The 27,817-nt window shown below is 33.1% G+C and overlaps 1 protein-coding gene across 1 annotated transcript; it reads right to left on the bottom strand.

The window, feature by feature from the left end:
• Nucleotides 1-262: 262 nt before the first annotated feature.
• Nucleotides 263-26,040, bottom strand: LOC126881148 (phenoloxidase-activating factor 2-like). The gene is made up of 4 exons (XM_050645217.1): nt 25,641-26,040; nt 16,346-16,732; nt 5,083-5,366; nt 263-637 (listed from the first exon to the last, which is right to left on the bottom strand). The coding sequence occupies exons 1-4, from the start codon at nt 25,847-25,849 to the stop codon at nt 306-308; spliced, it is 1,212 nt and encodes a 403-aa protein (XP_050501174.1). The 5' UTR covers nt 25,850-26,040; the 3' UTR covers nt 263-305.
• Nucleotides 26,041-27,817: the final 1,777 nt, after the last annotated feature.

The following is a 27,817-nucleotide window of genomic DNA, read 5'->3' as shown; positions in this document are numbered from 1 at the left end:
TAAAAATTTTTAGGTTTTGATTCAGACATAGCCGACTCATACATTAATTCCTCATTAAGAAAGGACCTTAATCAAAATGTGCAAGCTGTGATGTGCGATTATTAGACATATAGGTATATCAATTGAGTATCACGTATACATACCTACGTATAGTGCTAAAAGACCGTCTTGTTTGTTCACCCCCTTTTCCCAACCAAGATTGAGATCGGCAATGTGCAGTTTTATTTTTAATATATTTTAGCATCAATAAAAAGTCAGCATAAATGTGAAAAAAGAGTATATTATAAAATATAAAATACAGAAACCTATAACATTAAATTTCTTTTTTTCAGTTCTTCTAATACCCAAGGTTTCAATTTAACGGCACTGGCATAAATACCAGGAACATTTTCGATTCCACAACCCATACCCCACGAAACTATCCCCATAACAAAATATCTATTAGTTTGTCCAGGATGTAAACACATCAAAGGACTTCCTCCATCTCCCTTGCAGGCATCTTTGTTTTTCTCTCCACCTGCACACATGAATGACTCGTGGAGAATATAATCTTCACCCATCCTGGATTTGCGGAGCTGTTCTTGACATTTATCGATTGGGACAATTGGTAAGTCAACTTTTTTCAAAATTCGTGTACCTAAAAAGAAATATAATATTTTATTATATGACCTAAAATTAATAAAATATATTGTAATCTCTTCAACTACCTATCACTAAAAAGGCCTGAAAGGGCTTATCGCTAACATACCATCGGCCACTGAAATAGCAAATTTTATTTACAAAATACAATCCTGTTGGAAAATTTCTTTCATCAGTAATAATATAAATTGCCCAATAAATATAAAAAGTATCGAAAAACTACACTTTTCACCAGTCCCGGATTAAGAATCTTAAGGCCCCTAGGCAACCCAATCTAGGAGGCCCTTAAGAAGCTTTTTCTTTTCCCTCCAAAACCTCGGATAACCCATTTCCGAGAGGTATTCCTTTGATATATTAGTGGACATTTTGTAGATTTAAACTTAAATTTTTGTTTCATTTTGTAAAACGTGTTGCTAGAAGAAATAAAACAAAGAAATAGTCAAGAAATTGTTTATTTATATAATTTTGCTTAAATTTTGCAATAAAAAATTATTTTAGTTTTTTTTTGTTATATAAGTTTGTAGTTGTCAATAAACGAATGATTCGTTTTAAAGTATAATAATTTTTCTAATAATGAAGAAAAAAAGGAAGGCGTAGAAAAATTATAGTATTCTACTCACATGTAATGGCTATTACTCACTCTGATGAATAACGTCACTCGCCTTCGGCTCGTGTTCCAAACTTCATCATCGTGAGTAATACTCATCATTACATTCTCGTTGAATAAAATACTACATATTACTTATTACATAATTATGTAATAATAAATAATTATGAATTAAATTTAGTTTGAGTTTTCAAAGCCTTATAATTACATTTAAAGCAACTTTACTGAGTTTCATAGAATCAAAACTACTTAAAATATCTTGAACTTGAAAATTTTCGGGCACATCATTCTCAATGGCCATAATAATTGAGGGAAATGCTAGTTAAGTCTATTTTGTGCCACTGTCGAACCATGACAGTTTTTAATAATTTTCATTTTTTAAAATGATCGTTCGTCTGTTGGCTTTGTAATCATTAGCGTAAGATAAATCATACAAACTACTGACAAATTTCGAAACTTCAATATAATCAGTATAGTTTTCATGTAGTTTTGAAGCACATCCCTTTATTTGAGTATCACTCAGTTTTGGAAAAACACACAAAACACCATATAACTACTGAGTTACTGACTCATACGCTGTCAACTGACAACTAAGCTCAATAATTAGCTTATCCAAAATTGGTAGATTCGGTTCAACCTTTAATTTTTGTCCACCCTGTAGAAAAACGTCATTGGAATTAGCATCATCAAAATGTAGTTTTCTTGCTCGCGTTTGTTTGCTGTCGTCGGTATATTCAGAGTATTGTAGATCGCAGAACTTCTGCTCGTAGTAAGCAAAATTATCTCTTTGGGATTTTAAGAACTCCAAAAGTCATTTTAGAAGCTGAACTTCAGTTTTAGGTTCAATCTCTTCTCTCTGTAATGATTTACTGACAGTGTTGATGAGTTCTAAAGTTACTGCCCAAAACTCATTCATTATTATAATGTTTCTGTTTTTACAGCTCTTTCAACAAACACTTAGCCCCATGAACTCTTTTAGCTTTCTAATGAGGGTCGTCAGCAAGAGTATGAAGGGCACATTTGAAGGTATTGTTACCTTTGTTGCCCTTGTTGCATCATCCCTTGCAGTCAGTCCATCTAATGCAGCTTGTTCTTTTAAGGACAAGGTTTAGATCGTGGCGAATGGGATCGCTTAGTAGAGTTTTATTGAAGCATTTGATCGTAGCTTCCCAACGGTGGGTAGAGGCTGAAAAAAAGTTGTACACGGACTGAACAAATCCAAAATACGATATTGTTCCAACGGGTCCAACGCAACTTTTAACAGCACTTACTCCAACTAAAGCGAGTGTGTGGTACAATAATGTAAATTGCAAGTTTGTTAATCTTAGATAAATGAGCCTGGAGACCATTGTATTTGCCCTACATGTAGTGAAAAGCATGGGTAATGAAGGAGGGCGTAGCGAGGGGCCGCTGACTCATTTGTTGCTCTTGTTCTTACTACTTTTCTAAGAAACTGTGGAGACTGATAGGCAGTACTGTTATTTCTACCAAACGGCATTCATTAGCGACATATTCTCGCAACATAGGCTTCCCATGTGAACAAAAGTATGGCAATGTAATGTAGTTTTATATGTCCACCATCACTTTTATGGTATTGCGCGATATTTGACATTTTCAACATAATAAGATTTATAATTTTTATTTAAATCTAATTATTTTTTCATTTTGGGCCCTGTGGGGCCCCTTTGGGGCCGAGGCCCCTAGGCACCTGCCTACTTTGCCTATTGGTTAATCCGGCACTGCTTTTCACCCTCCGTAACAGCTGGAACTCTGGAACCGTTGATTTTATAACAATTATGTATAGAACCTTTTTTGTTTTAAATTATATGTAGATCATTTTTGAATAGAACATTGTTTACGTTAAAGCATAGTTCTAGAAATATTGACGAAAAACATAAAAAACTATTAATTTACCGACTTCTCCCCCATCTCCCCCCCAAACCAGACGCTCAAAATGGTGTAACTTTTTACTGAACAATATGTGGACCATATAGAACAATTTGGTGTTGGAGGAAAACTTTTACTTTGGATGTCTGGGTTAGGCCTTTTTTTGGACCAATTATACTATACTACCTCCGTAACTTTATAACCGTTCATTTTAGAAGGGTTGTATCGTACTATATGTGTTTATGAGTGTAAGACTGACAACGTTTGGATCAAAATATCACTTGGATCAGTTAATATCTGAAATTGGTGTTAACTCTGGTTATATAATTGTAAACAAAATGTTAAGGTCATTGCTCCTAGATGTTCTTAGGCTAGAAGCAATGGCTAGTGGTATATATCTAACTATTTCTTCCTTCTTACGACCACTGCTTCTAGCCTAAGAACATCTATATAGGAGCAATAACCTTAACATTTTGGTTACAATTGCATAATCAGAATTAACACCTATTTCAGATATAACCTCTTCTGATCCAAACGTTGTCAGTCTTACACTCATCAACACATAAATAAATAGAAATCCTTTAATAAATATAAATAAAACATTAAAACCGTTACATATTAAAAATTAAATACGTGACATCACTTTCTATTCCATTTCACAGAGAAAATAGCAAACACAGATTTGTTGGTTGTCTTTCGCCACTTTTCTAATCCAATCATACCCCCATTAGGATAATTTGAGCAATAAATCATGTTATTGTAGGGGAGCAAAGTATGCTAAATGTGCAGTCACTCGAGCGTTGTGGTGACTTATTGGGTTGTGAAGAGTAGGTCCTAAAACCAAAAAAAGTTAAGTAAAGTTTTCCATTTTAGTGGGCGCTTGCCATTTTTAATTTAATTTTCCATTTCCAACAATCGTTCTTTCCGATTATAACGCCATCTATCCATAATTCGAAAAAATGTTTCGAATAAAAGCTATTTATTTTTACGTAAGGAATCCAAATTTGCAATAAAAAATTGGGGGCTCCTATTTAAGATTTTAAAGTAACCCCCCACCCAACCTCCGTGGGGGGCCGTGTTTGGTGCCATTCGATAAATTTTTTAAAAATATTGAATAAGTGTATTTTACAGTTTTTCGATTTGATGTTCATTTCGCGAAATATCGCGGGATTCGTATTTAAAATATTAAATTTACCCCCCACCCCTCTCAGTGGAAAGTCGTGTTTAGTATCATTCGATAGATTTTTAAAAAATATTGAGCACATATTTTTTAATTTTTCGATCTGTCATTCATTTCGCGAAATATTCGCTTTTTTCCTGTGAAATTTTAGGACTCACCTATTTCCTTACACCCGACCCAAATCGTCAGATTTTTGAAATATACACTCTTGCATGTACTTAACTTACCTTATCTTAATCTGACAATGTCGAGTTTTTTTATGGATATATTTTTTTTTCGGGCCCCCTTTAGGGAACATTCAAGTATGACGTAGCGCGATTTTCGAAGATTTTTGACCCCCCTTTCCCCCTACGTAACGCACTCTAATGGGCGTTTAACTATTGCGTAACGCAATTTTTGACCCCCCCTCCCACTTACGTTACATAATACTTGAACGGTCCCTTAACGAACTCCCCTGTGTTAAGAGCCAATATATGGTAGAGGTACAGCTGCAATGTACCAGGTTTCTCCCCATATGATAATCTGACGCGCTCTAGTAACTGTAAAAATCCCCGCTTGGGCTCCCCTACCATTATTGATGACTACAGAAATAGCTTCTTGTAGCGGCATCATTTAGTTTAGTTGTAACCGTTGACTTGATGATGTTCTGCATATTATAGAGAGCGAAACCAGTCGTCAGAAGTTAAACAATAAATGATTGCGAGTACGTCTGTTTTTACTTCATTCGTCTAAACTGTTTCAAAAAATTATAAAAATAAACTCATATTACCTGCTTCCTCGGATCCGTTTCCCCATCCTGCCACGAGACATCTGCCCAGAGAATTGATGTTAAGATTATCAGGTGGCAAACACAGGGTGTTTATCGAATTTGTATTCGTAGATTCGAAAGGTTTATCCAAGATCAATAGAGCACCATCATTGTAAAGGGCACCTGCATAATACTTTGGATGGTTTACTATTTCTGCCACGTTCCGCTCGTTATTAACATTATTTCCAACGTTAGTTAGTTCTATGTTACCAGTTAGGATTACTTTGAAGTTATTGGCATGTTTCCTATGATGAAATTGTTATAAATAGTATAAATAATCACCAAATAATAATAATAATAAAACTAATAAAACCATAATCAAAACCAGAAAATTAGAATATCTCCGATACATTACACGTGGAGAGAGGTAAAACTTGCTCCGACTCATTATGCAGGGAAAGATTCAAGGAAAGAGCAGCATAGGGAGACGCAGAATATCGTGGCTGCGCAACCTAAGAGAATGGTACGGATGTACATCAATTGAACTATTCAGAGCAGCCGCCTACAAAGTCAGAATAGCTATGATGATTGCCGACCTCCGTCGCGGAGATGGTGCTTGAAGAAGAAGAAGAAACAAAAAAGCAGCCAGCTACTTTTTAATCTCAATTGAAGCGCTTATTGTATAAAGGGTATATGTCCACAATACCTAATTTTGAGAACCACAAGAATTATTGTATAAAGGTAATCAGTCGCGGATTAGTTCCCTTTATACGGTACCCCGTCAAAATGGCCCCGTCAAAAAAGCTCCGACAAAATAGCCCCGACATAATATCCCGCACACAAAATAGCTCCGACAAAATAGCCTGCAGACAAAATAGCCGCGGAATAATAGCCCGCCGACAAAATAGCCCCGACATAATAGCCCCGACAAAATAGCCCCGAAAAAAAAAGCTCCCTTCAGAATTCATCATGAAATAATTCCTTAAAAATACATTTTTTCGAAAATGGTAATTACCCTCTATTCAGATGTTTATCTTAACCACATTAAATAAAAATTGTCTTTTCAGAGAACTCGAGTCCTCTCTTTCCTGCCTCTTTCAAGTTTGAACATTTAAGTTAAGCGAAAATCAATGTTAATTTATGATATAAACATTTTTTTTCTGTTTTCGGGCAACAGTAAAATTAAATACATTCTTCCTTTTTGTCAAATAATTTAAATTAAAAAAAGTTTTTGGACACCTTGTATAAATAATTATGTAATTGTTTATAAGAGGCTGTTTTAGCCGGGGCTATTTTAGCCGGGGCTGTTTTGACCGGGGCTATTTTGTGTGCGATCTATTTTGTCGGGGCTATTTTGTTTGCGGGCTATTTCGTCGAGGCTATTTTGTGTTCGGGCTATTTTGACGGGGCTTTTTTGACGGGGCTGTTTTGACCGAGCTATTTTGACGGGTCACGCTTTATACATTCAACAAAAATTTTATCGTGCGATATAATTCGCGTATGGTGAGAGATAAAAATTTCTTTTATAGACTCATCAATCCGTCGACGTTCGTTTAAAAAAATGTATATCTCACTTTAATTTCGTACATAAATGGACTTATTCCCTTTATACAATATAAGCGATTCAATTGATACTGACTGAGTGACTAGATTCAAATTATCAATGCCTCGCCTATCAGAAATCAGAAGTCAAGGGAAATTTCTTCGAAATTTCTATTAGGTAGCTCAGATCACCTTTTGAATGTTTGCTAACCAGGATTTCCTGGGTAAAAGTTTTCGGTGGATAGAAACATATTTTGAATGCTTTATATTCGGGAATTCTTGGGAATTTGCATGGGAAAGTTACTCGGAACGTTTTATGAAAGTAGAAATTACTTTAAATAGTTGATGAATTCGACCGTTACTTGATGGAAGTTCATTTTATATAACAATAAAACACTGAAAACATTTGTTTTCTATACTTCCACAAAATTTATTACAACGATGTGACTACAGCTGTTTCGGCAGAGTGCCTTTCTCATTTAGATTACTATGGGTTTGTCCTTTTAAAAGTCTTTAACTGAAGAGGTTGAGGAGTGGGGAGCTGTTTGTCTCGAGTTGGTCATTAAGAATTATGTCTGTATTTTTTAATTTATTAATTTCCATAGATTCTAATAAAGATAGCTTAAGGCCTTTATTTTGAATATGCAGAATTTGAAACTGTTCATTAAAAGAATGATTATGATCTAGAACAGCGGTCGGGGAACCGGGGTAAATTACCCCAAGTGGGGTAAAAATGAAATTTTTGGGGGTAAAAATGAAACTTTTGTGAGTAAAAAGTATATATGTATTTTTAATTTGCTATTTTATAAACCTTTTATAATAAAGTTAAAAGAGGCTTTAATCAATACATAATGAATTAGTTAAAGCCTAGTTTAATTTAAAGTCTCCTTTAACTTTACACAAATAGAAGACAAGGGTACAACTAAACCACAGTGTGTTGTATGTATGCAGGTACTGACTTCAGAATCTTTCAAAAAAAAGTCAATTGAAGAAACATTTAGATAATTTGAATTCACACCTGTCTTCCAAACCGCGAGAATACTTTGCAAATTTAGAAATATCTGTTAAAAGACAGAGATTGAATAGCAACTTGTTTGGTACATTTGATCAGCGTTCACCATCAAGGGCTATTGAGTAGCCTAGTTGATTGCTCATTTGGTTAAACCAGCTGATGTAAAAGTGGCAGAGATGATGTGTGGTCAAAAAGAAGCGAAGAAACTGAATTCAGTGCTGTTCTCTGCGAGAATTGTGAAAGAACGAATTTCTATATTAGCAGAAAATGTGAAGGAACAGGTTATTTTCGAATTAAATAGGCTAAATATTTTGCTATTCAGCTTGATGAGACAACTGATTTTAGTAGCAATTCACAGCTAATGGTATATGCTCGCTACAAAGGTGCAGATAATTTTGAAGAGGAATTGCTGTTTTGTTCTCCTCTCGAGTTAAGATCTCGTGGAATTGATGTCTACAATAAAGTAAATGAATACTTCAATGCGTAAAGTTTAAAATGGGAAAACGGTATTTCTGTATCTTTGGATGGAGCTCCAACTATGCTGGGTCATATTAATGGTTTTTCGGCTTTCGTAAAAAAAATAACCCAAATATTGAAGTTACCCACTGCATGATAATGGTCCATCGTATGGTCAAATATTTAGAACCTACACTGGAAGTCGTTATGCATGATGTCATCAAGATTGTAAATTTTATCAAGGGACATGTACTAAACATGCGTCTATTTCGTGAATTATGTCAGGACGGAGAAGCTGAATATACGGACCTACTTTATTATACAGAAGTAAGGTGGCTCTCTCGCGGAAATGTACTAAATCGAGTATGGATTCTCAAAACTGAAGTTGAAATTTTTATGGTTGATCAAGTAAAAAGGAATATTGGGTGGAGAGAAGCAGAAAGACTAGCTACTGACCGAAAGGCATGGAGACGTCTGATTTCTCCACTTACCTCGACACCGTAAGGTACAAGAGGACGGCTTAAGTAAGTATGGTTGATCAAAAAAATATTCTCGCAGATAAGTTTAAAAACTCTTCCTGGCAAGGGCGGATCCAGGACCGATTTTCGGGAGGGGCCATGAACTTTTTTTGGGAGGAGGTACCGGGGGTCTGGGGGTAATTTTTAAAAAGTAGGGTTACAATGGTGAGTTTTAAGGCACTTTTAACACACTTTTAATTGCCACAAGGTCATTTAAAACTTATCGTTATTAAAATATTATTATTAAAGTCAGTACCGATTCCTACACATTTCTTCAGATCCAAGTGCAGTTCTTTTAACAAGTTTAATACTATTTTTTCCAATGATTCTCGTGCCAGGCCTTGTTCTTCTCCTCTTTCTTGATTTTCACTAATTATTTTTATGTTCTCATAAGCGCCAATGAACCAATTGACCACAATCTTCACGAATGTTGTTATTGTGTATGTATCTCAAATTTACAGAGAGCTGTTTCACGTTAGATACGTCGGTCGTTTCGTCAAATATGACAGAGTAATAATTTGCACCTTGAACCTGATGCATTATTTGTTCAATTATTTCTTCACTACAACATGTTATCAATCGATTTTGACTGGTGCTACTAATGTGTGGATAGGTGTTGTTGAAGAGTCGCTCCTGATGCGATTTTAAACCTTCACAATTCCCCTCATTGTTAGATCCAGCATCTTTGTCCAGAAGCAGAAGGCAGGAATATTTCGTCGATCTAAGAACACTATCGACTCTACTCTTGGTCATAGTCTTTCTCTATTTTCTTGTATCTGTTTAGACCTCTGAGAGTATATCTGGTTAATGACTGACTTTTGCGGGTTGAGAAAACTTTGTAGAAAATGTAGCTCAACCTGAAGGCACTCATTATGGTCTGATTGATGTTTTTTTTCATATGATTGTATCGCTCCGTCGTTGCCCATTACTTTGGCAAAAGATGTTACAGGTTTCGTGACAAGGCTTTGGGCTGTCATCATCTTTATTATGGCCATATTTTTCATTAGAAAAATAAAACGCAATACTTGCAAAACAATCCTTTTTGAATGTGCGAAAGTACCAATTAACTCCTTTGTCCAAGTAACGCTTCATTTTTTTTGTTCTTTATATGTACAGAGTATAGAAATTGATACGAATTTGATGGCTGCCAAGGTCGTTCTAACCATTGGCACTTTGTAAAATTATCAACATTTTGATTTACACAACATCCTATGTCATTCTTAAAGCTTTCGTTACTGCTTTTGTTCAATTCTAGTCCAGAAGATATATTTATCCCCTGTTTTGTATATACATACAGTGCGGTGGAATAAGTGTTGCCCCCATGTTAACTTGTTTATTTTAAGAATATAAGCAAAACGCTCGGATAGGTCGATTTTTAAACTAACCATAGTATATTATAGCATCAACGTTTCGAACTTTACGCGATTCCTCTTCAGGTGACAGCCATAACTTTGATTTTTTAAACGGGAAAGTAGATCATGTGACACCTCATTTAAAAGCTCTTAAAATACTGATTTCAAAAATATATAATACTTTAATCCTGTTTGAGAGCGTAGGCGCAAAATTTCGGTCGAATTCTTTCTAAATGCAATCATTTTTTTCGAATCCTGAAAAAACTAATAAATATTTTTGAAAAATTTAAACGCAGAATGAAATATTACAGTATTCTCGATGGTCCAAAATCCCTAAGAACTTCTATAATGTTTATTTTAATAAGTCACAGTGGTGAAAAAAGAGAAAATTTAGTGTTATTTTTAATTTCAAATATATCATTCAATAGAAACTTTTTGTTTATTTTAAGGGACTGTCAGCCATCGGTAATAATCTAATCTTTCATTCTGCGTTTAAATTTTTCAAAAATACTTATTAGTTTTCTCAGAATTCAAAAAAAATAAATGCGTTTAAAAAGAGTTCGACCGAAATTTTGCGCCTACGATCTCAAAAAGGATTAAAGTATTATACATTTTTGAAATCAGTATTTCAAAAGCTGTTAAATGAGGTGTCACATGATGTACTTTACCATTTAAAAAAATCAAAGTTATGGCTGTCACCTGAAGAGGGATCGCGTAAAGTTCGAAACGTTGAGGCTATAATATACTATGGTTAGTTTAAAAATCGACCTGTCCGAGCGTTTTGCTTATATTCTTAAAATAAACAAGTTAATAGGGGGGGGGCAACACTTATTCCACCGCACTGTACATATGTGTTTGAAACTGAAAACATTTGAACTGCAAATATTTAAATTTATATTTTTTTTATTCTCGGAGGGGGCCATGGCCCCCATGGCCCCCTCCCTGGATCCGCCCTTGCTTCCTGGGTTGCATATCTCGCATATTTAGCGGACATTTTTGAGAGTATAAATATACGAGTATTAAACAAAGAATTGCAAGGAAAGAAAATTAATATCATTTCAGCAAGAGAAATAGTGTAAGCGTTTGGATTAAAGCTACAATATTGGAGACAGAACAAGATAGCTTATTTTTCAAGGTTAGCTTTGTTTTTGGAAGATTGCGAAAATATTACTATTGCTGACATCAAGGATACAATTGTGATACCGTAATTTGGGGTAACTTGAGACGATAGGGTTACTTGAGACAATTTGGAGACACTATTATTTTTCGTCGATTTGGCATCCCGGTTAACATTGTTAGTGTGGTTTTGATAGCAAAAGGTAGCAAACTTGTGGTTGTTGACCGTTAGTAATTAAATTCTTTTGTCTTATCTAAGGTAAGTTGATAATTTTTTAATAAACGTCAACTGTAAAACTGCCAAATTTCATATAGTACATAACTTATATAATAATTCTATGACTAATATCCGAAAACAAGCAATTGTTGTAGAAAACGTAACCTCTAATATTAATATTGGTGTGTCGTAAATTTCATTGCGGCGTTGCGAAGTTTATGGCTGCTATAAAATATGAATTCTCAGCCTGACCTTGGTTGGTCAACTTGAGACAACTGTCTCAAGTTACCCCACCACAAATTAGATACTGTAAAAACTAGTTTCTAACCCACCTACTTACCTACCTACCTACTTACCTATGTCCTTACCATTTTTTCAATATTGTTTCAGGCTCAGGTATCGTTCGAACCCAAAAAAGAATTTTGGGATCTAGAAAATACCGAAATTTCTCGGAGGAGCAACTTCATAAAGCAGTGGAAGCTGTTAGGTCCGGGATTTCTTTGAGGAAAGCCGAAGAAAAATTTGGAATACCACGATGTTCTATAAATAGAGCAATAAATGGAAAGAACACAGGAAAGGTCGGTAGACCATTTGTTTTAAATGAAGTTGACCAAAATGCTTTAGTAATGTGTCTATGTTCAGCTGGGGATTGGGGCTTTCCTCTCACACTATACGATATTAGACTCATTGTCAAAGCATTCCTCGACCGTTCTGGAAGAAATGAACATAGATTTAAAAACAACATGCCTTTCTTGAAGCGTCACCAGAACACTTTGAGTAATAAAATGTGCCAGGTAGAGATTTTGTCATGTCTTTCTTGAAGCGTCACCAGAACACTTTGAGTAATAAAATGTGCCAAAACATAAAGAGATCTCGAGTCAAAGTCGACCATAACGCCATAAATATTTACTTTGATGAGTTAAATCAGTCAATGTTGGGAGTTCTTTCTCATTCTGTCATTAATTATGATGAAACAGATATGACAGACGACCCTGGTCGTAAAAAAGTTGTTGTTAGAAGAGGGTGTCGACATCCTGAAAGGATTATTGATTTTTCTAAGTCAAGTACGTCTGTAATGTTTGCCGCTGCCGGAGACGGGACACTTCTCCCTCCATATGTAACATACAAAGCTGAGAATCTTTATAATACCTGGACCGAACATGGCCCTAAGGGGACAGTTTATAATAGAAGTAAGAGTGGGTGGTTCACTTTGGAGATATTCGAAGATTGGTTTCGAAAAATTGCCTTGCCTTATTTCTCGAAGCAAGATAAAGAAGAGAAAAAAGTAATGATTGGGGATAATTTGGCGAGCCATATATCCCCATATATAATAGAGGAATGTAAAAAAAAACAACATAATCTTCATCCTACTTCCCCCAAATAGCACTGGACTTACTCAGCCGTTAGATGTCGCATTTTTCCGCCCACTTAAAATTAAGTGGCGTGAAACTTTAGATTCTTGGAAAACAAAAAATCGTGGAACTGTGCCAAAAGATACATTTCCTCGTTTATTAAAAAAATGTCTGGAGGTAATGGGAGAGAAAAATCTTTCACAAAACGTAATAAGTGGATTTAAAGGAGCAGGATTAATTCCACTAAATCGAGGAGAGGTCTTGAAGAGGCTTCCAAGTAAACAGGCAGCAGAGGATGGCAAAGAAAGTGAGAATACTGTTGCCTGGGTAACTACATTTCAAGAATATTTAGAAGAATGTAGAAGGAAAGAGACAGATGGTTTAAGAAAACAAAAGAAAAAGAAATTGAATGTTCCTGCTGGTAGAGGAATCTGTGAAGAGGATATAGTAATTTTGGAAGACAAACCAAAGCCAGAAAAAAAGAAAAGAAGCCAATTAATGGAAAAAAATAAAGAAAAACCATCATCCAGTAAGAAAAGGCAAAAGCCAAGTAAATTATGTCTAGTGAAAGTGACGAAGACAGTTGCAATGAGGTTGTATTTGACGACAGTTCGGATGATGACTGGGATTCTTTTCAAGCAAAACAGATTGACAAGATTGAAGACAATATTACTGAAGAGACTAATGACCAGGATAATATTTACTCTCATCAAGAAAAACATCCTCTGCAGCCAATAACGGCAATAACTAAACAAGTTGGATGCTTTGTCATAGTTAGTTACGACTCAAATTTTTATCCTGGGGTAATTGAGAAGATTGACAGTAAAGGCGCAATAATAAGTGCAATGACAAAGACTTCACGGGAAACTGGAAATGGCCCAAACCTAAGGATGAACTGTATTATTGCTGACAGGACATTGTAGGTGGTATTAAACCGCCTAAAGCCCTAAATAATAAAGGTATTTTTTCAGTACCCGAACTAAAATTGCTGTAATTAATTGTTTTTAAATAAAAGTTTTGAGCTCTCTGTCTTTTTTATTAACCCAAAAAATATTCTGAATGTCTCAATTTACCATAACACTTTATAATTATATTTTCGGTGTCCCAAGTTGCTCTATCAAGGCGTAATTTGAGTCACTTGTTGAATTTATACGGCTGTCTCTAGTTACCCCATTCTAGTGTGTAACTTGAGACAGACATAAAAAAATTGAAAAAACTACTTACGACAAAATAAACAGAAATATTCTATAAACATATCATAGTTACCTATGCGACTAATGTTTTCAAATAGTTTTTGAACATTAATTTTTTCTCGGTATGTAATAAACTTCAGGTTTAAGTTAAAAAGTGTCTCAAGTTACCCCAAATTACGGTACATCTTATCAAACTCAGAAAGCGGTTTTCAGATTACTTTCCAGATCTTGATACACGTACTGTCAGTTGGATTGTAGATCCTTTTAAATGTGAAATTGCTATGATACCAGAAGAACCTTCAGGTTCGGCAGAAGCAATTCTTGAACTTCGATCTAATACTGAAGCACGTATTCAATTTGAGAGTAAACCAAATCTGTCGTCTTTTTGGATGTCAAAAGCTGCAAAGGCTTTCAAAATTGCACATGAAGAGACGGTTAAAAAATTGCTGCCATTTGGAACAACATATTTGTACGAACAAGGCTTTTTCACTCTAATTAACATAAAAACGAAGAACAGAAATCGATTAAACGCCGAAGACTGTATTCCAATCACTCTTACATCAAAAAGTCCTAATGTTGAAGCAATTGTATCGAACATGAAACAACTATTCTTTTTTTTTTCTAATTTTTTTAATTCTAATTTTTGTTTGTACCACCATTATAATTATTATTATAATTTGTTACAGTGCCCTAAATTGTCAACCCTCAATTGTAACCCAATGGGTTTCAATTTGTTATATATATTAGTATATTACTTATATTACTATTATTACCGTTATGTATTTGTATTACTAGGTATTACATTGATAAATTGAATAAATGGTGTTTAAATTAAATTTTTAGTTATTGTTTTCTTTTCAAAATTATCATGGGGGGCTATAATATGAAAGATGCTAAAAAGAGGCGATTTCGTTTTTTTTTTGCTATTCGCCATGGGATAATATAAACTTGCACAAAAATATTTTGGGGTAATGATTAAAAAAGTTCCCCGACCGCTGATCTAGAAGGTGAAGTGCGTATGTAGAAGTGTCTGTTTTTCTATTGTTGAAAGCTCGTTTGTGTTCTGCTATCCGTTTGTCAAAGGTTCTGCCAGTTTGACCGATGTAAGTTTTCGGACAGTCACCACAAGTTAGTTTGTAAACACCACTTTGTAGTTGTTTTCTCTTTCGGCCCTTATTGTTCTTAATATATTTGCTTAAGTTGTTAGTTCTGAAAGCTGGTGTTATTCCTTTCTTTTTTATGTATCTGGCTATTTTTGTTGTTATCTTGCCAGTATATGTGATAGAGCAGAAAGTACTGGGTTCTTTCTGTGGTGGTGGATAGACTAATTTCAGGGCTTTCTTATGGAGTTTTTGGTTTAAAATTTTGTTAATTGTTTGTTCGTTATAGCCATTGTTTACTGCTATTTCTTTAATGATGCTCAGTTCTATCTCGAAGTTATTTTTTGACATGGGAATTTCTGTCAGTCTATGTATCATGCTACGGTAGGCTTCTAATTTGTGTTGTGTAGGATGGTATGATGAATTGTGTATAGTTGTGTCAGTATGGGTAGGTTTATGATAGACGGAGATCTCATGTTTGTTGTGTAGTCTGGTAATTGTTACGTCTAGAAAGTTTATGGACTTATTCTGTTCTGTTTCTATTGTAAACTCAATATTACTATGAAGTGAATTAATAGTTGTGCTTTTCTATGTATTGTCGCACGGCTTTTCTCTAATGCATTAGTAGCATTGTTTAGACTAGTTTCGGAATTTTCTAAAATAAAAATGTTATTATGGATTTAATCTATTATTTAAGTATTTAATTTTTACCTTCAAAGTAAAGCAAAGTATTAAGATCATCATCATCATTCCCTACGATAGTACGTTTCTTCCGTTCAAACATTTTTTCATTTATGACATGACGATAAATATATAAAAATGTATTTGCAGAAGGAGTCTGTCGATCTGGATAAATCAGCCTATATTCTCTTCTTGCCGCTTGCTTGTTTTTATTATTTTTTACATAAATTGAGAATATATCTACTTTTTCATCTGCAGTATAACCCATTTCGGTATGAGGACTGACAGTTTATAATACAATAATAATTGTTTCATTTTGAAATGTCAGTTGCATAGCCTATGGTTACCCTTTTGTAGTACCATACCATTATAGAACAAAACTAATGCTACACTATGTTATATATTTGTAATCAGGAAATGCAGGGCTACTCAAAACTATAAAAAAATATAGGGTGTTCCATTTGAAATATTGAAGATGCATTTTATTGGGCACTCCCTGTATACAAAATTTGGTCTGTTGCTACACTGTTGGTCGGTTCAGATAAAATAATACAACTTTTATTTGAAACTTTTTTTTGTATTCCCGAAATTAAGGAAAATAAGTGGGGGTCAAAATATAATGTACTTACATAATTTGAGTGAACTACTGAGATAATTAAATTTAGTCATTGACGAAGTTGCTAATTAAATTTATTATTAATTAATTAAATTTTTGGAAAATAATAAATGTTCAACAATATCGTACCTATTGAATAAGTGATTAGCTGTCAAAATAACTTTGGGATGTATGAGCGTTCCGCTGGCGTAAAAATACCATTTCCCTTGTTTATTTTTTCTGTAAATAGGTGTAATCCATGGAAATTCTCCATCCAGTGGATTGATTTCTTCCTCACTGTCTTCATCAACTATAATTCTGACGTTAATTTTGGTTCTCTGAGTTCCACAATTTCCACACTGAGTTTGATGCGTTGGATCTACAGTGGTATTATCATGGTCTGTATCCGGAATTACTTTCTCAGTACTGCCTTCAGTGCCATTAATAACTTTACAGCAGATCAACTCTCCTTCGAATGTGCCTCCTTTGCATTGAATTCTGGTCATGTTCCCTGGTTTAGCAACGTTTCCACCCATTCTGAAAGATATCATTAAAATATAAATTTAAATATTATCAACATACAGGTAGTTAAAATCAAAATGGCCAGGTCATATTAGTCAATCGGAAGAGATATAACGTCTAGTCTATAGCATACGCTGATGATCTTGCGATATTAATTGAATCACGTATTGATCGGGGCATAGAAGAAAGAAGAAAGAGTGCAGAAAACAACAGGTGGATGGTGAGTAATGACCTAGCGTTGGCAAGCAGTAAAACAGAAATTGTGATATAGTCTAGTAAAATAAAATTACACTACATGTACATCAAAATGTAAATTCGTACAGGTTGAAACAAATTGTATATCAAAGTTTAGGTGGGTACAAAAGATATTTTCAAGAAAGTATCCAAATCATACAAGGGGATCATTGTTTAAATAATTAAAAAGGGGTCATTTTTGCAAAAAAACTTACTTTTTTAACTGCTGAGGTCATTCAATTACTAATGAAGGTGTATAGGATTGTTTTCTGCAAAGCTGAAGGGCAAATTTTTCACATAAGACTTACAAAATTAAATTTGACCCCCTATTTATTTAAATAATTATACATAAATCTTTAAAAACAAATTTGCAAAAAATTATTTTTAGCGTTTTAAATAAGCACTATAAAATATCTTATTTTACAGAAAAAGTTGTGCTATGTTATCAGTATTAAACAAAAAAAAAAATTGGTCCGAAAATATTTAATATTTTTTGAGATATTGAATTTGTTTATTAAATGTTACTCTATTTTCAATTGCAAAAACGCGGTTGTTGCCAAATAAGTATTCACCTGTATTAAATCTTATTATTTTTATTTTATTTTACTACCAGAGGCATACGACAGGGGATAGTTAACCGTTGACCCTTCTCAAATTCTACGCCACTGAGGGAATTACTATTTTAGCGAAATTTTTCGATCCTCTAATACTTTCTATGTAAATAATATACTCTTTACTGGTAAGATTAAGTCATTAGTTTTCGAGATATTGGACGTTAAAAATGAAACGGCATAGTTATTTTGATTCATCCATTCATTCATTTTAAACTTCCAATATCTCTCAAACTGATGACTTTATCGATACCAATAAAGTTATTTACATACAAAGTATTGGAGAATCGAAAAATTTCGCTAAAATAGTAATTCACTCAGTGGCGTAGAACTTGGGAAGGGTCAATCATTTACTATCCCCTGTCGTACACCTCTGGCACTAGCTAGAAACGTTTATTAATCACAATTTAGTAGGGTGTATAATAGCTACACTTTCTGCCAAGTATGATAAGGATACGTCAAATAGTTTTAAAGTACTTGGTAAAAATAATTTTTAAATATTTAAATAAAACACCCTGTAGCTCAGTAAGTAGCCACATTTTATTTAAGAGATTTTAGTTAAATCTTAATATTTTTAGGTCTAGAATCTACAACTCAGAGATTTGACATTCCTAATAAAATTTAACCCTAAAAGGGCCCGTAGTAATTTAACTCCAAGAAAAAAAAAGAAGAAGAAAAAACGACAAAAAAATTTTGATAATTAGTAAAAAATTCTCAGGAACCCAATTATCGAAACGGCATTTCAAAATATTTAATCCCCGCGACGTTACTAAAAAAAAATTTATAAACAAATTTGAATAATTTTAAAATGCCATTTTCGGGGGGAGTTTAATTCAAATTTGAATTTATCAATACATTTATCGAAAATATACATAAAAATAAAAATAATGAGATGTTAAGCAGGTGAATATTTCTTTGGCAACAACCGCGTTTTTGCAATTGAAAATATAGTAACATTTAATAAACAAATTCAATATCTCAAAAAATATTAAATATTTTTTGACCAATTTTTTTCTGCTTAATACTGGTAACATAGTGCAACTTAGTCTGTAAAAAAGGATATTTTATAGTGCTTATTTAAAACGCTAAAAATATTTTTTTGCAAATTTGTTTTTAAAGTTTTATATACAATTATTTAAATAAATAGGAGGTCAAATTTAATTTAGTAAGCCTCATGTAAAATATTTTCTCTTCAACTTTGCAGAAAAAAATCCCATAGACCTTCATCGATAAGTAGATTACCTCAGCAGTTAAAAATGTATTTTTTTGCAAAAATGACCCCTTTTTAATTATTTAAACAATGATCCCCTTGTATGATTTGGATACTTTCTTGAAAATATCTTTTGTACCCACCTAAACTTTGATATAAAATTTGTTTTAACCTGTACGAATTTACATTTTGACTTTTTTTTATTTCATTAGACTAATACTAAAAGGGCCGAGAGATCGACCGAACTTTAGATTTGAATTAAACGGCATTATAATAGAGCGTACGAACTGTGCTAAATATTTGGACATAAACCTAAATTCATTCTTCGATTTACGAAACATGTTACAAATGTTCTCCAGAAGGCGGAGCAAAGAACAGCAGCCCTAACGAAAATTATGCCTAATTTAGGCGGGCCAAGTATCCAAAAAAGAGAGATGTACCTGGAAATAATATATTCTACTATCCGTTACGGGGCTTTCATATGGATTGATGTCCTAAGAATGACGAAATATAAAGACATGATAACGAGAGCACAAAGAAAGCCCCTTCTCAGAGTAGTAAGTGCGTATCGGACTACATCGACGATAGCCCTACAGGTAATTGCTGGAACGCTCTCCATTCATCTCTTAGCTAAAGAGAGATAGATGATCTATAACAATAGAGATGGCCATTTAACACAGGTAAGAAGAGACATACGAGACAAAATACTCGATGAATAATAGAGATGGGTGCACATATACACCTGATGACATTAAAAATCTGTACCAGTCAAATATGGCAACAATAGGACTATATGGAACTGGGTAGGTCACGTTGCACGACAAAGCATCGGAAGGTGGACGAGAAACATTGTACATTGGGGACCATGTGAGCACAGTAGTAGAGGAAGACCACAAAAACGATGGCTGGGCGACATCAAAGCAAAAATGGGGAGAAATGGGCACCAAATAGCACAAAACAGAGAAGAATGGAGAAGTCATGGGGAGGGCTTTGTCCAGAAGTGGTGGCACACAGATTGAAGAAGAAGGACTAGATCAGTTCTCACGCCAATTCAGAGCAGAGAAAAGAGCATAAAGATTCGTGTTGTTACCTTACTTATTCAATATTTGTGCTGAACGTGCCATGGGAATAACTTTAGAAGGATGGGTCCATGAAGTAACGGTACTAGTGGTGACAAGAAATGCTAGATTGCCTGCGAAGAGTAGAGTTAGAAATCATTAAAGTTTTCTTAAAATAGGTTAGGTCTTAAAATTAATAAAGACAAGACAAAAGTATAAATATATACTTACGAAATATGAAATTAAAAAACATATAATATACGAAAATATAAATATAAGTGTATATCGTATATAAGAAGAAATGAGATTAGTTTTTTATATTTTTTTCTTAATGTAATATATTACAGTTCATTATTTAAGACTTTAACTTTGTTTGAAAATTATTTTTATGATTTTTTAGTTCATATTATTATAAAACATTTTATTTAAACAAATAAAAATAAATGTTTGGAGAAAAACATAAATTATTATTCTGACGTAATTCTTGAGAATAATTCCTATTTACTACGTTTTTATATTGTTTAATTACATTTTTTCTATCATAATTATTTTAAAATCTTGATGTTTCATTTATCTTTAATAAGCTGAAATTAACTAAAGGTAGTGAATATAATTTCTACCTAACAACATGATAAAAATAATAATCAAAGAAATAATTTGTTTTTGCTTTAAAAATTTAAATAAATTCGTGCTCATTTTTTATAAAAAATGTGCATTCCACGTACTGTACAGTGTGTCCCAAATTGGTATGTTTTGCAGTGTATACCGAAAACTAGAGGAGATAGAAAAAAAGTAGTTAAGATGTCATGACTTCTTTTTTCGTTAAAGTAACGATTGCCCAATCAAATCATGAATAGCTCCTCACATTATCGAGATACTGGGCGATTATTGAAAAATGTCGAAAACGACAGGGTTACAGATCTTCTTTATTAAGAAAAATTTTAAAAAACTTTATAGGAACTTTTGATAGATATATTATGGACGGATTCATTGGCGTACAAAAAAATTTTTTAGGGGGTCTTTCTAAGGAAATATAAACCATACTTATGTTTTTTTTTAATGGGACACCCTGTATATTTTGACATTTTTCGTTTACCTTTTTAATTCTCTTTCATCTGATATGACATATCATATATCTATTTTCAGTTGTTGGAGCTACTGTGCAAATAAATTGTTTATAGTTGACGTCAGGTTAAAGGCAATTAAAAATAAAACACTCGGTAACGTATTTTAACATTTTAATATTAGAGTACCAATTCTTGACAGTTTTATTAAATTTATTTATTAAAATAAAATCAGTACCTACCTAACTTGAAAATAAAGTAAATACTTAACTGCTTATTATTGGTTCAAAGTGAATTTTTATTTTTAAATTGTTGATTCCATATTTTATAAATAAAATTATCACGAAATAGAATACACTGTATTTTATTACCTTTTTCGTTTCCATTTATAATTTTTTGACCCAATACATATATTATTATTGTCTTTTATACTTTCTGTCTAAAATGGCATATTGTTACATCTTGTAAGAATGTTCATTTCATCGAGTAGGCTTTGGTAATGTTGGCATGGAAAATAAAACAAAACATGTGTCATCTGGGTTATCTGTCAGAGTTAATATTGTCACTAAAGTATTGTCAACAAAAACATGAATTTTGAAAATTATGAAAAATACGATATGCATTTGGCATATATTGAATGTCAAAAGAATGTTCTTGCTGCATCTGAATTATATTTTCAACGATATCCAGAAAGAAGGCAACCAGACAAGAGAATTTTTAAAAAGCTTGATTCAAATTTATTACAGTATGGATGTTTCGTAAAACCACGGCGTCAGTATGAAAAAAATAATGAAGTGAGAGTTTTAAATACGTTGGGTTATATACACGCATACCATAAAACTTCTTTACGTCAAATTGAGAAGGAAATAGGTATTCCAAAGACAAGTGCTGGGAGAATTTTAAAGAAACATAAATTTAGGCCTTATCGTACATCTGTCCGACAAAAATTGTATCCTAACGATTATTTGAGAAGGATACAGTTTGCAGAATGGTATATAGAAAAATGTAATGAAAATCCAAATTTTTATTCAAAGGTAATATTTAGCGATGAAGCTCGCATATCCAGTTCAGGAATCTTTAACCGACACAATGAACTATATTGGAATGACTCAAATTCCTACTTAGTTCAAGGGATCAGGAGGCAAGGCAGATTCGGTTTTAACGTTAGTTGTTTTGTCAAGCATAATAAATTAGTTTATCACGTATTTGACGATAAACTAACTGCTGCCGGATATGTAGATATCCTAGAAACGAATTTAAATGACATTTTTGATGAGGAATATTTGGCTGATCGGAATACATTTTGGTTCCAACAAGATGGAGCACCTGCCCATAACGCAGAATTCGTTGGAGATTATTTAAATGAAAAATTTCCTAATCAGTGGATTGGAACTTATGGTCCTGTTAGGTGCCCCCCCCCCCCGTTCACCAGAACTAAATCCTCCTGATTTTTTTATTTGGGGATTTTTAAAAAACAATATTTATAAAACTGAATTTAACACCAAGGAAGAATTATTACAAAGCATTCATCAAGCATTTAGAAAAATAAAACCAGTGCATATACTCAATTGTGTAAGATCTGTAAGAAGAAGGTGTCAATTATTATTACAACAAAACGGGGAGTATTTTGAACATTTATTATAATTTTCATATTTTTGTAAAATTAATTATAGTTGTTACGTTGTTTATTATTGTTGTTTGTTGGTTTATGTTAATGTTATTATTTTTGTAAAATTAATTCTTGTAGTTAAGTAGTTTTTGTTGTTGGTAAATTTGTTATTCCTATTTTTTAAGTTGATTGATTTTATTTTTATTTACCGAGTGTTTTATTTTTAAGTGCCTTTAACCTGACGTCAACTATAAAAAATTTATTTGCACATTAGCTCCAACAACTGAAAATAGATATACGGTATGTCATATCAGATGAAAGAGAATTAAAAAGGTAAACGAAAAATGTCAAAATATACAGGGTGTCCCATTTAAAAAAACATAAGTATGGTTTATATTTCCTTAGCGAGACCCCCTAAAAAAATTTTTTGTACGCCACTGAATCCGTCCATAATATATCTATCAAAAGTTCCTATAAAGTTTTTTAAAATTTTTCTTAATAAAGATGATCTGTAACCCTGTCGTTTTCGACATTTTTCAATAATCGCCCAGTATCTCGATAATGTGAGGATCTATTGATGATTTGATTGGACAATCGTTACTTTAACGAAAAAAGAAGTCATGACATCTTAGCTACTTTTTTTCTATCTCCTCTAGTTTTCAGTATACACTGCAAAACATACCAATTTGGGACACCCTGTACAGTATGCTGCACACGTATGGAATGAATTCACTCTTTCAGAAATAGTCGACTTTAGAAAATCTTTTTTATGGAATAACAGGTGATTTTAATATACATGTTGGCCAATTCAAGACATGATATGAAGCAAAACATTGAGAACTAGGCTTTGGAACTAGAAATTAATCTGGAGATGATTTGATTGAATTAGCGACAGCATTAGATATGGCGATTATTAACACATTCTTTCAAAAGAAAAAAAACTCAACCTATTACATACAAAAGTGGTCAAAATCACTCCCAAATAGATTATTTTCATGATAAGAAAAGAAGATATACATGAATATAAGGACTGCAAGGTAATAGTTAGTGAGACAGTAAGCCAAAACATAAGTTGCTATGCTTTGACTAGACATGGAAGTAAAAAAACGAAACTAAAAAAATATCGGAGAGGATTGCAAAAAATCAAGTATTGGATATTAAAAGATTAAAAAGAAAAGATCCTTAGATATACTGCTTTGGAAATATTTGGAAAAATGTCAGTAAATAAGTTTGAGAATAAAGAGACTTTGTAGTGGTCAAATGCAGTACAAGAGAAGTAATAAGATAAGGGAAAATTATATAAAAATTGACAAGAAAATAGGTCGGATACAGATCTTCAAGACTATATGGTCGCCAAAAAGGAAGCAAAAGTAGCAGTAGCAAAAGCTAAAGCAGAAGACAAATCTATACAATCAACTTGATACCACGGAAGGTGAAACAAATATATATAAAATAGCCAAACATACATAGAGCAAGGAAGGCAAAGATTTAATCAAATTAGATGTATCCGAGATGAAAATAATAAAATACTAGTTTACGAAAAGGATGTCAAAAAGAGATGGAAAAGTACTTTGACTGTTTATTAAATGAAGAATTTAACAAAAACAACAATTGAGTTAATGGAGATAGTAACAGCAGTGTGAAGAGCATTAGGAGAGGCAGCAACAAATTGCCTAACAGGTTTATTGAATGCAATCATGGAATTTGGATAAATTCCACACTAATAGAAAACCAATATATTAGAACATGTTTACAAAAACAAGGGAGATATACAAACAATGTACAAACTACAAGGTCATAAAACTACTTAGCCACACCATGAAAATCTGGGACAGAGTAGAAATGATAGACGGATACGTAAAGAAACCGAAATATCCAGTAATCAGTTGGCGTCATGCAGACCAGATCAACAATAGATGCAATTTACTTTATAAGGCAGTTGGTAGAAAAATACAGGAATAAAGGAACAAATGTTTATATGGTATTCATTGATCTCGAAAAAGTATAATCATATTATGATAGTTACTCAAGAGATTCTGTGGTGGGCACTTAATATGAAAGGAATTTCCGGTGAATATGCAAAGATTGTGAGAGAAATCTATGAGGAATTAATAGCTTATGTTAGGACAGATGATAGAGACTGATAAATTTCAATGTGAAAGTAGGATTTGACCAAGAGACTATGCTGGGTCCTTATTTATTCTGATTAGTTTTGGATCATATAACAGTGAAACTACAGGTACACTCCTTGGTACTTAATGTATGATGATGATGTAGTGTTAGTAGGAAATAGTGAACGCGAGTTAGAACAACAACTGGAACAGTGGAGACAAATATTTCAGGAAAAAGATTTAAACTTAGTAGGACAAAAACATAGTAATTGAAATGTTCATTGAAAGATGGAGTTAATACAAATAAAATTATGTCTTTGAATGATGAAATGATTGTGGAAAGTAATAGTTTCAAGTACCTAGGATCTGTATCACATAGTATTGGAGAAATAGATGAAGATGCATGCAGTAAAATTAAGGTTAGATGGATGAAGTGGAAGAAAGCGAGTGGGTGTGTTGTTTCATAGAAAAATCCCAATGAATCTGAGGGAAAAATTCTGTAAAACAGCCATAAACCTACTATGATGTATCGAACTGAATAAGTTGCACAGTTAAAAAGAAAGAAGAACAACGAATGCATGTGACGGAAAGGAGAATGCTTAGGTGGATGAGTGGAGTGAAAAAACAAGAATTAAATTAAGAATAATTATATTAGGGGAAGTCTAGGGGTGACAGAAATTTATGTTAAGATGGGAGAGGGGAGAGCACAAGTTAAGATAGTTTGGTCATGTCCAACGTCAAGACGTTAATCACCCTATAGGAGGAATTGCTGATCTGAGGGTCCCTGGAATGAGTAGCAGAGGAAGACCAAAGAAGACCTGGGGAGACCCTTAGGCAGGACATGTCGGTGAAGATGATTGATGTTGATATGACCCAGATAGAAACTTATGGAGAAATGCAATTAGGGATGCTCACGCCGCATAATGATAAAGGCAAAGAGAAGAATAATAATGATTGGATTACCTTTTTAATCTCTTTAATGGTTTTCTAGATATTAAAATAAATTAATGTAATATAGTTAGTTACCTTACGTCAATTAAATTTTCACCATTTGTAATCACTCTATTATTAGCATCGCACTGATAGTAATTCACACATTTGCAGTCATGGAAAACTTCTATCACAGTATTTTCTGTTTCAATATCTTCTCTTTTTGACCGAAAACCTCCCTGAACTTTCACTATAAGAAAATGGTTCAATAACAAAACATTTATTAATAAAATGTACACCGACATTTTAGAAATCGCAAATTTGTATAAATAATGGATATTAAAGAAACGCCATAAATGAATGTGATCACATAATAATAATAATATTGATATTTAATTTAACGCGTGAGGTTAAAGTTGATGTTAGATTAGAATTTGTTTATCCAATCAAAGGATACAAACCGACGCGCGACGTTGGATGATTGTTTCTAAACTGAAATATCTTGAGATTCTCTCACATATTTATGCATGTCTGAAACATAAATGCATGTTCCCCCACATAGTCGACTACACTACATCATTGTATTACTTTTTAATTAAATTTCAATACCCGTGTTGTAGATACAGTAGATGTTTTTTAGATACTGGCGAGAACTTCCTTCAAATATCAGCATTCAGATCCAAATAGAAAAATAAAGCAGACCATTTAGTCCAGAGTAATAAAGATTTTCTCGGGACACTCAAAGATCCAGGTAGCTGACTACTTTTTTAGTTATTGTAGACCTATAGGAAGAAACCTACCTGTTTCCTGCCTAGAGTTCGTGTCCGTTTTTTAATTACAGTCGACTCGCGTTAATTCAAACCTGCGATAATTCGAAACTCTCTATAGTTCAAAGTTATCACGAGTTCACTACAAAATCTCTTTATATTTCGAACTAAATCGATACATTTTTATGCTCTTGGTAATTCGAACTAAAAAAATCCTTGCTATAGGACAAAACGACGCGTTAATTCGAACTCATCGGCGTCCAACACTCGACAATTCAAAGTTGCAGAGAGAAAGAGGCGAAAAATTTGTAGTAAGTACAGTTTTCAAACTTGTTTCAACGCGCCTTTGTTTCAGTTAAGGAAGCAAGATCCTCATTCGATACCTTGTCTACAGAACGAAAGTGATGAAAAAGCATTTCAGTCACTTTTTCTTTTAAAAAAATTATTGAGCAGTTTGAGTAATCTGAGCAGCAGCAATGTACTTTGAAGCAATCCAGTATAATACAGTTCTTTCGAAAGATTGATTAATTCACATTATGAATACATACATGTATGTACACGAATGTACCTCTAAACTTTTGTCATCGTTATAGAATTAATAGTAGTTAATAAATAATAATTGATCAACACTTAATAAGTCGAAGTTTTATTTATTTTTTCTCACAAATTTCGAACCATTTGATATTTCAAACACTCAACAATTCGTAATATTTTAAGAGTCCCTCGAATTTAGAATTAACGAGAGTCGACTGTATTAACAATTTAGTGCAAAAATCGCGATTATTTCGATTTTTTGCACCCCATTCAATAGCAAAACAGTTGACATAAAACTACAAAATTTAATTTTTTAGAACATTGAAAAACCTTCAAAATGCCAATTTTTGAAAGTTAACAAGTTAATTTGTTGCTACGCAAACTGCAAAATAAGTGAAAATCGTTATTTGTTAATAACTTTTACTAAAACTACCTTAGAACTTTAGTGTTTCACCCAAAGTTGGGTATTGGCGTACTTAACAAACCTTCAAAATTTGAGACCGATCCATTAGGTAATTAGTTTAAGAGTTATTCTATTTGTTTATCCCAGAGACCTTTATTTTTCAATAAGATAAGACAGAAAATAATGAAGACAGCGCAATTCTGAGTCTGCCAAATGAAAGTAGAAGAGTGATAGTATCAAAATGTATTAAAAAAGATAAAAAAAGAATGTGTGTACTTTGTACGCACGTAAGAAGTTATACTTCTATATGATTTCAAAGAAATAAATATACTTAAAACAGTTTATTTGTATTTTATTTAATTATTAAACTAATTTTGATATTACAAATTTTCAAAAAAAATTTATTAAAACAATACCCAAAAATAAAAAAAAGGAAAAAAAGAATCGTCCGTGTCCGGATTTGAACCCGGGACCTCCGCGATCTGAAGTCGAATGCTCTACCAATAACCCACCAGAACTTTGTGTACACGTCTTCTCGGACGTGATTACAAAACCACGGTGACAAATAG

The sequence above is a fragment of the Diabrotica virgifera genome, chromosome 3 (assembly GCF_917563875.1).
Source record: "Diabrotica virgifera virgifera chromosome 3, PGI_DIABVI_V3a".
Taxonomy (NCBI): Eukaryota; Metazoa; Arthropoda; class Insecta; order Coleoptera; family Chrysomelidae; genus Diabrotica; species Diabrotica virgifera.
Note: the sequence above shows the minus strand (reverse complement) of the source record. Positions and strands in the feature narration are given on the sequence as shown.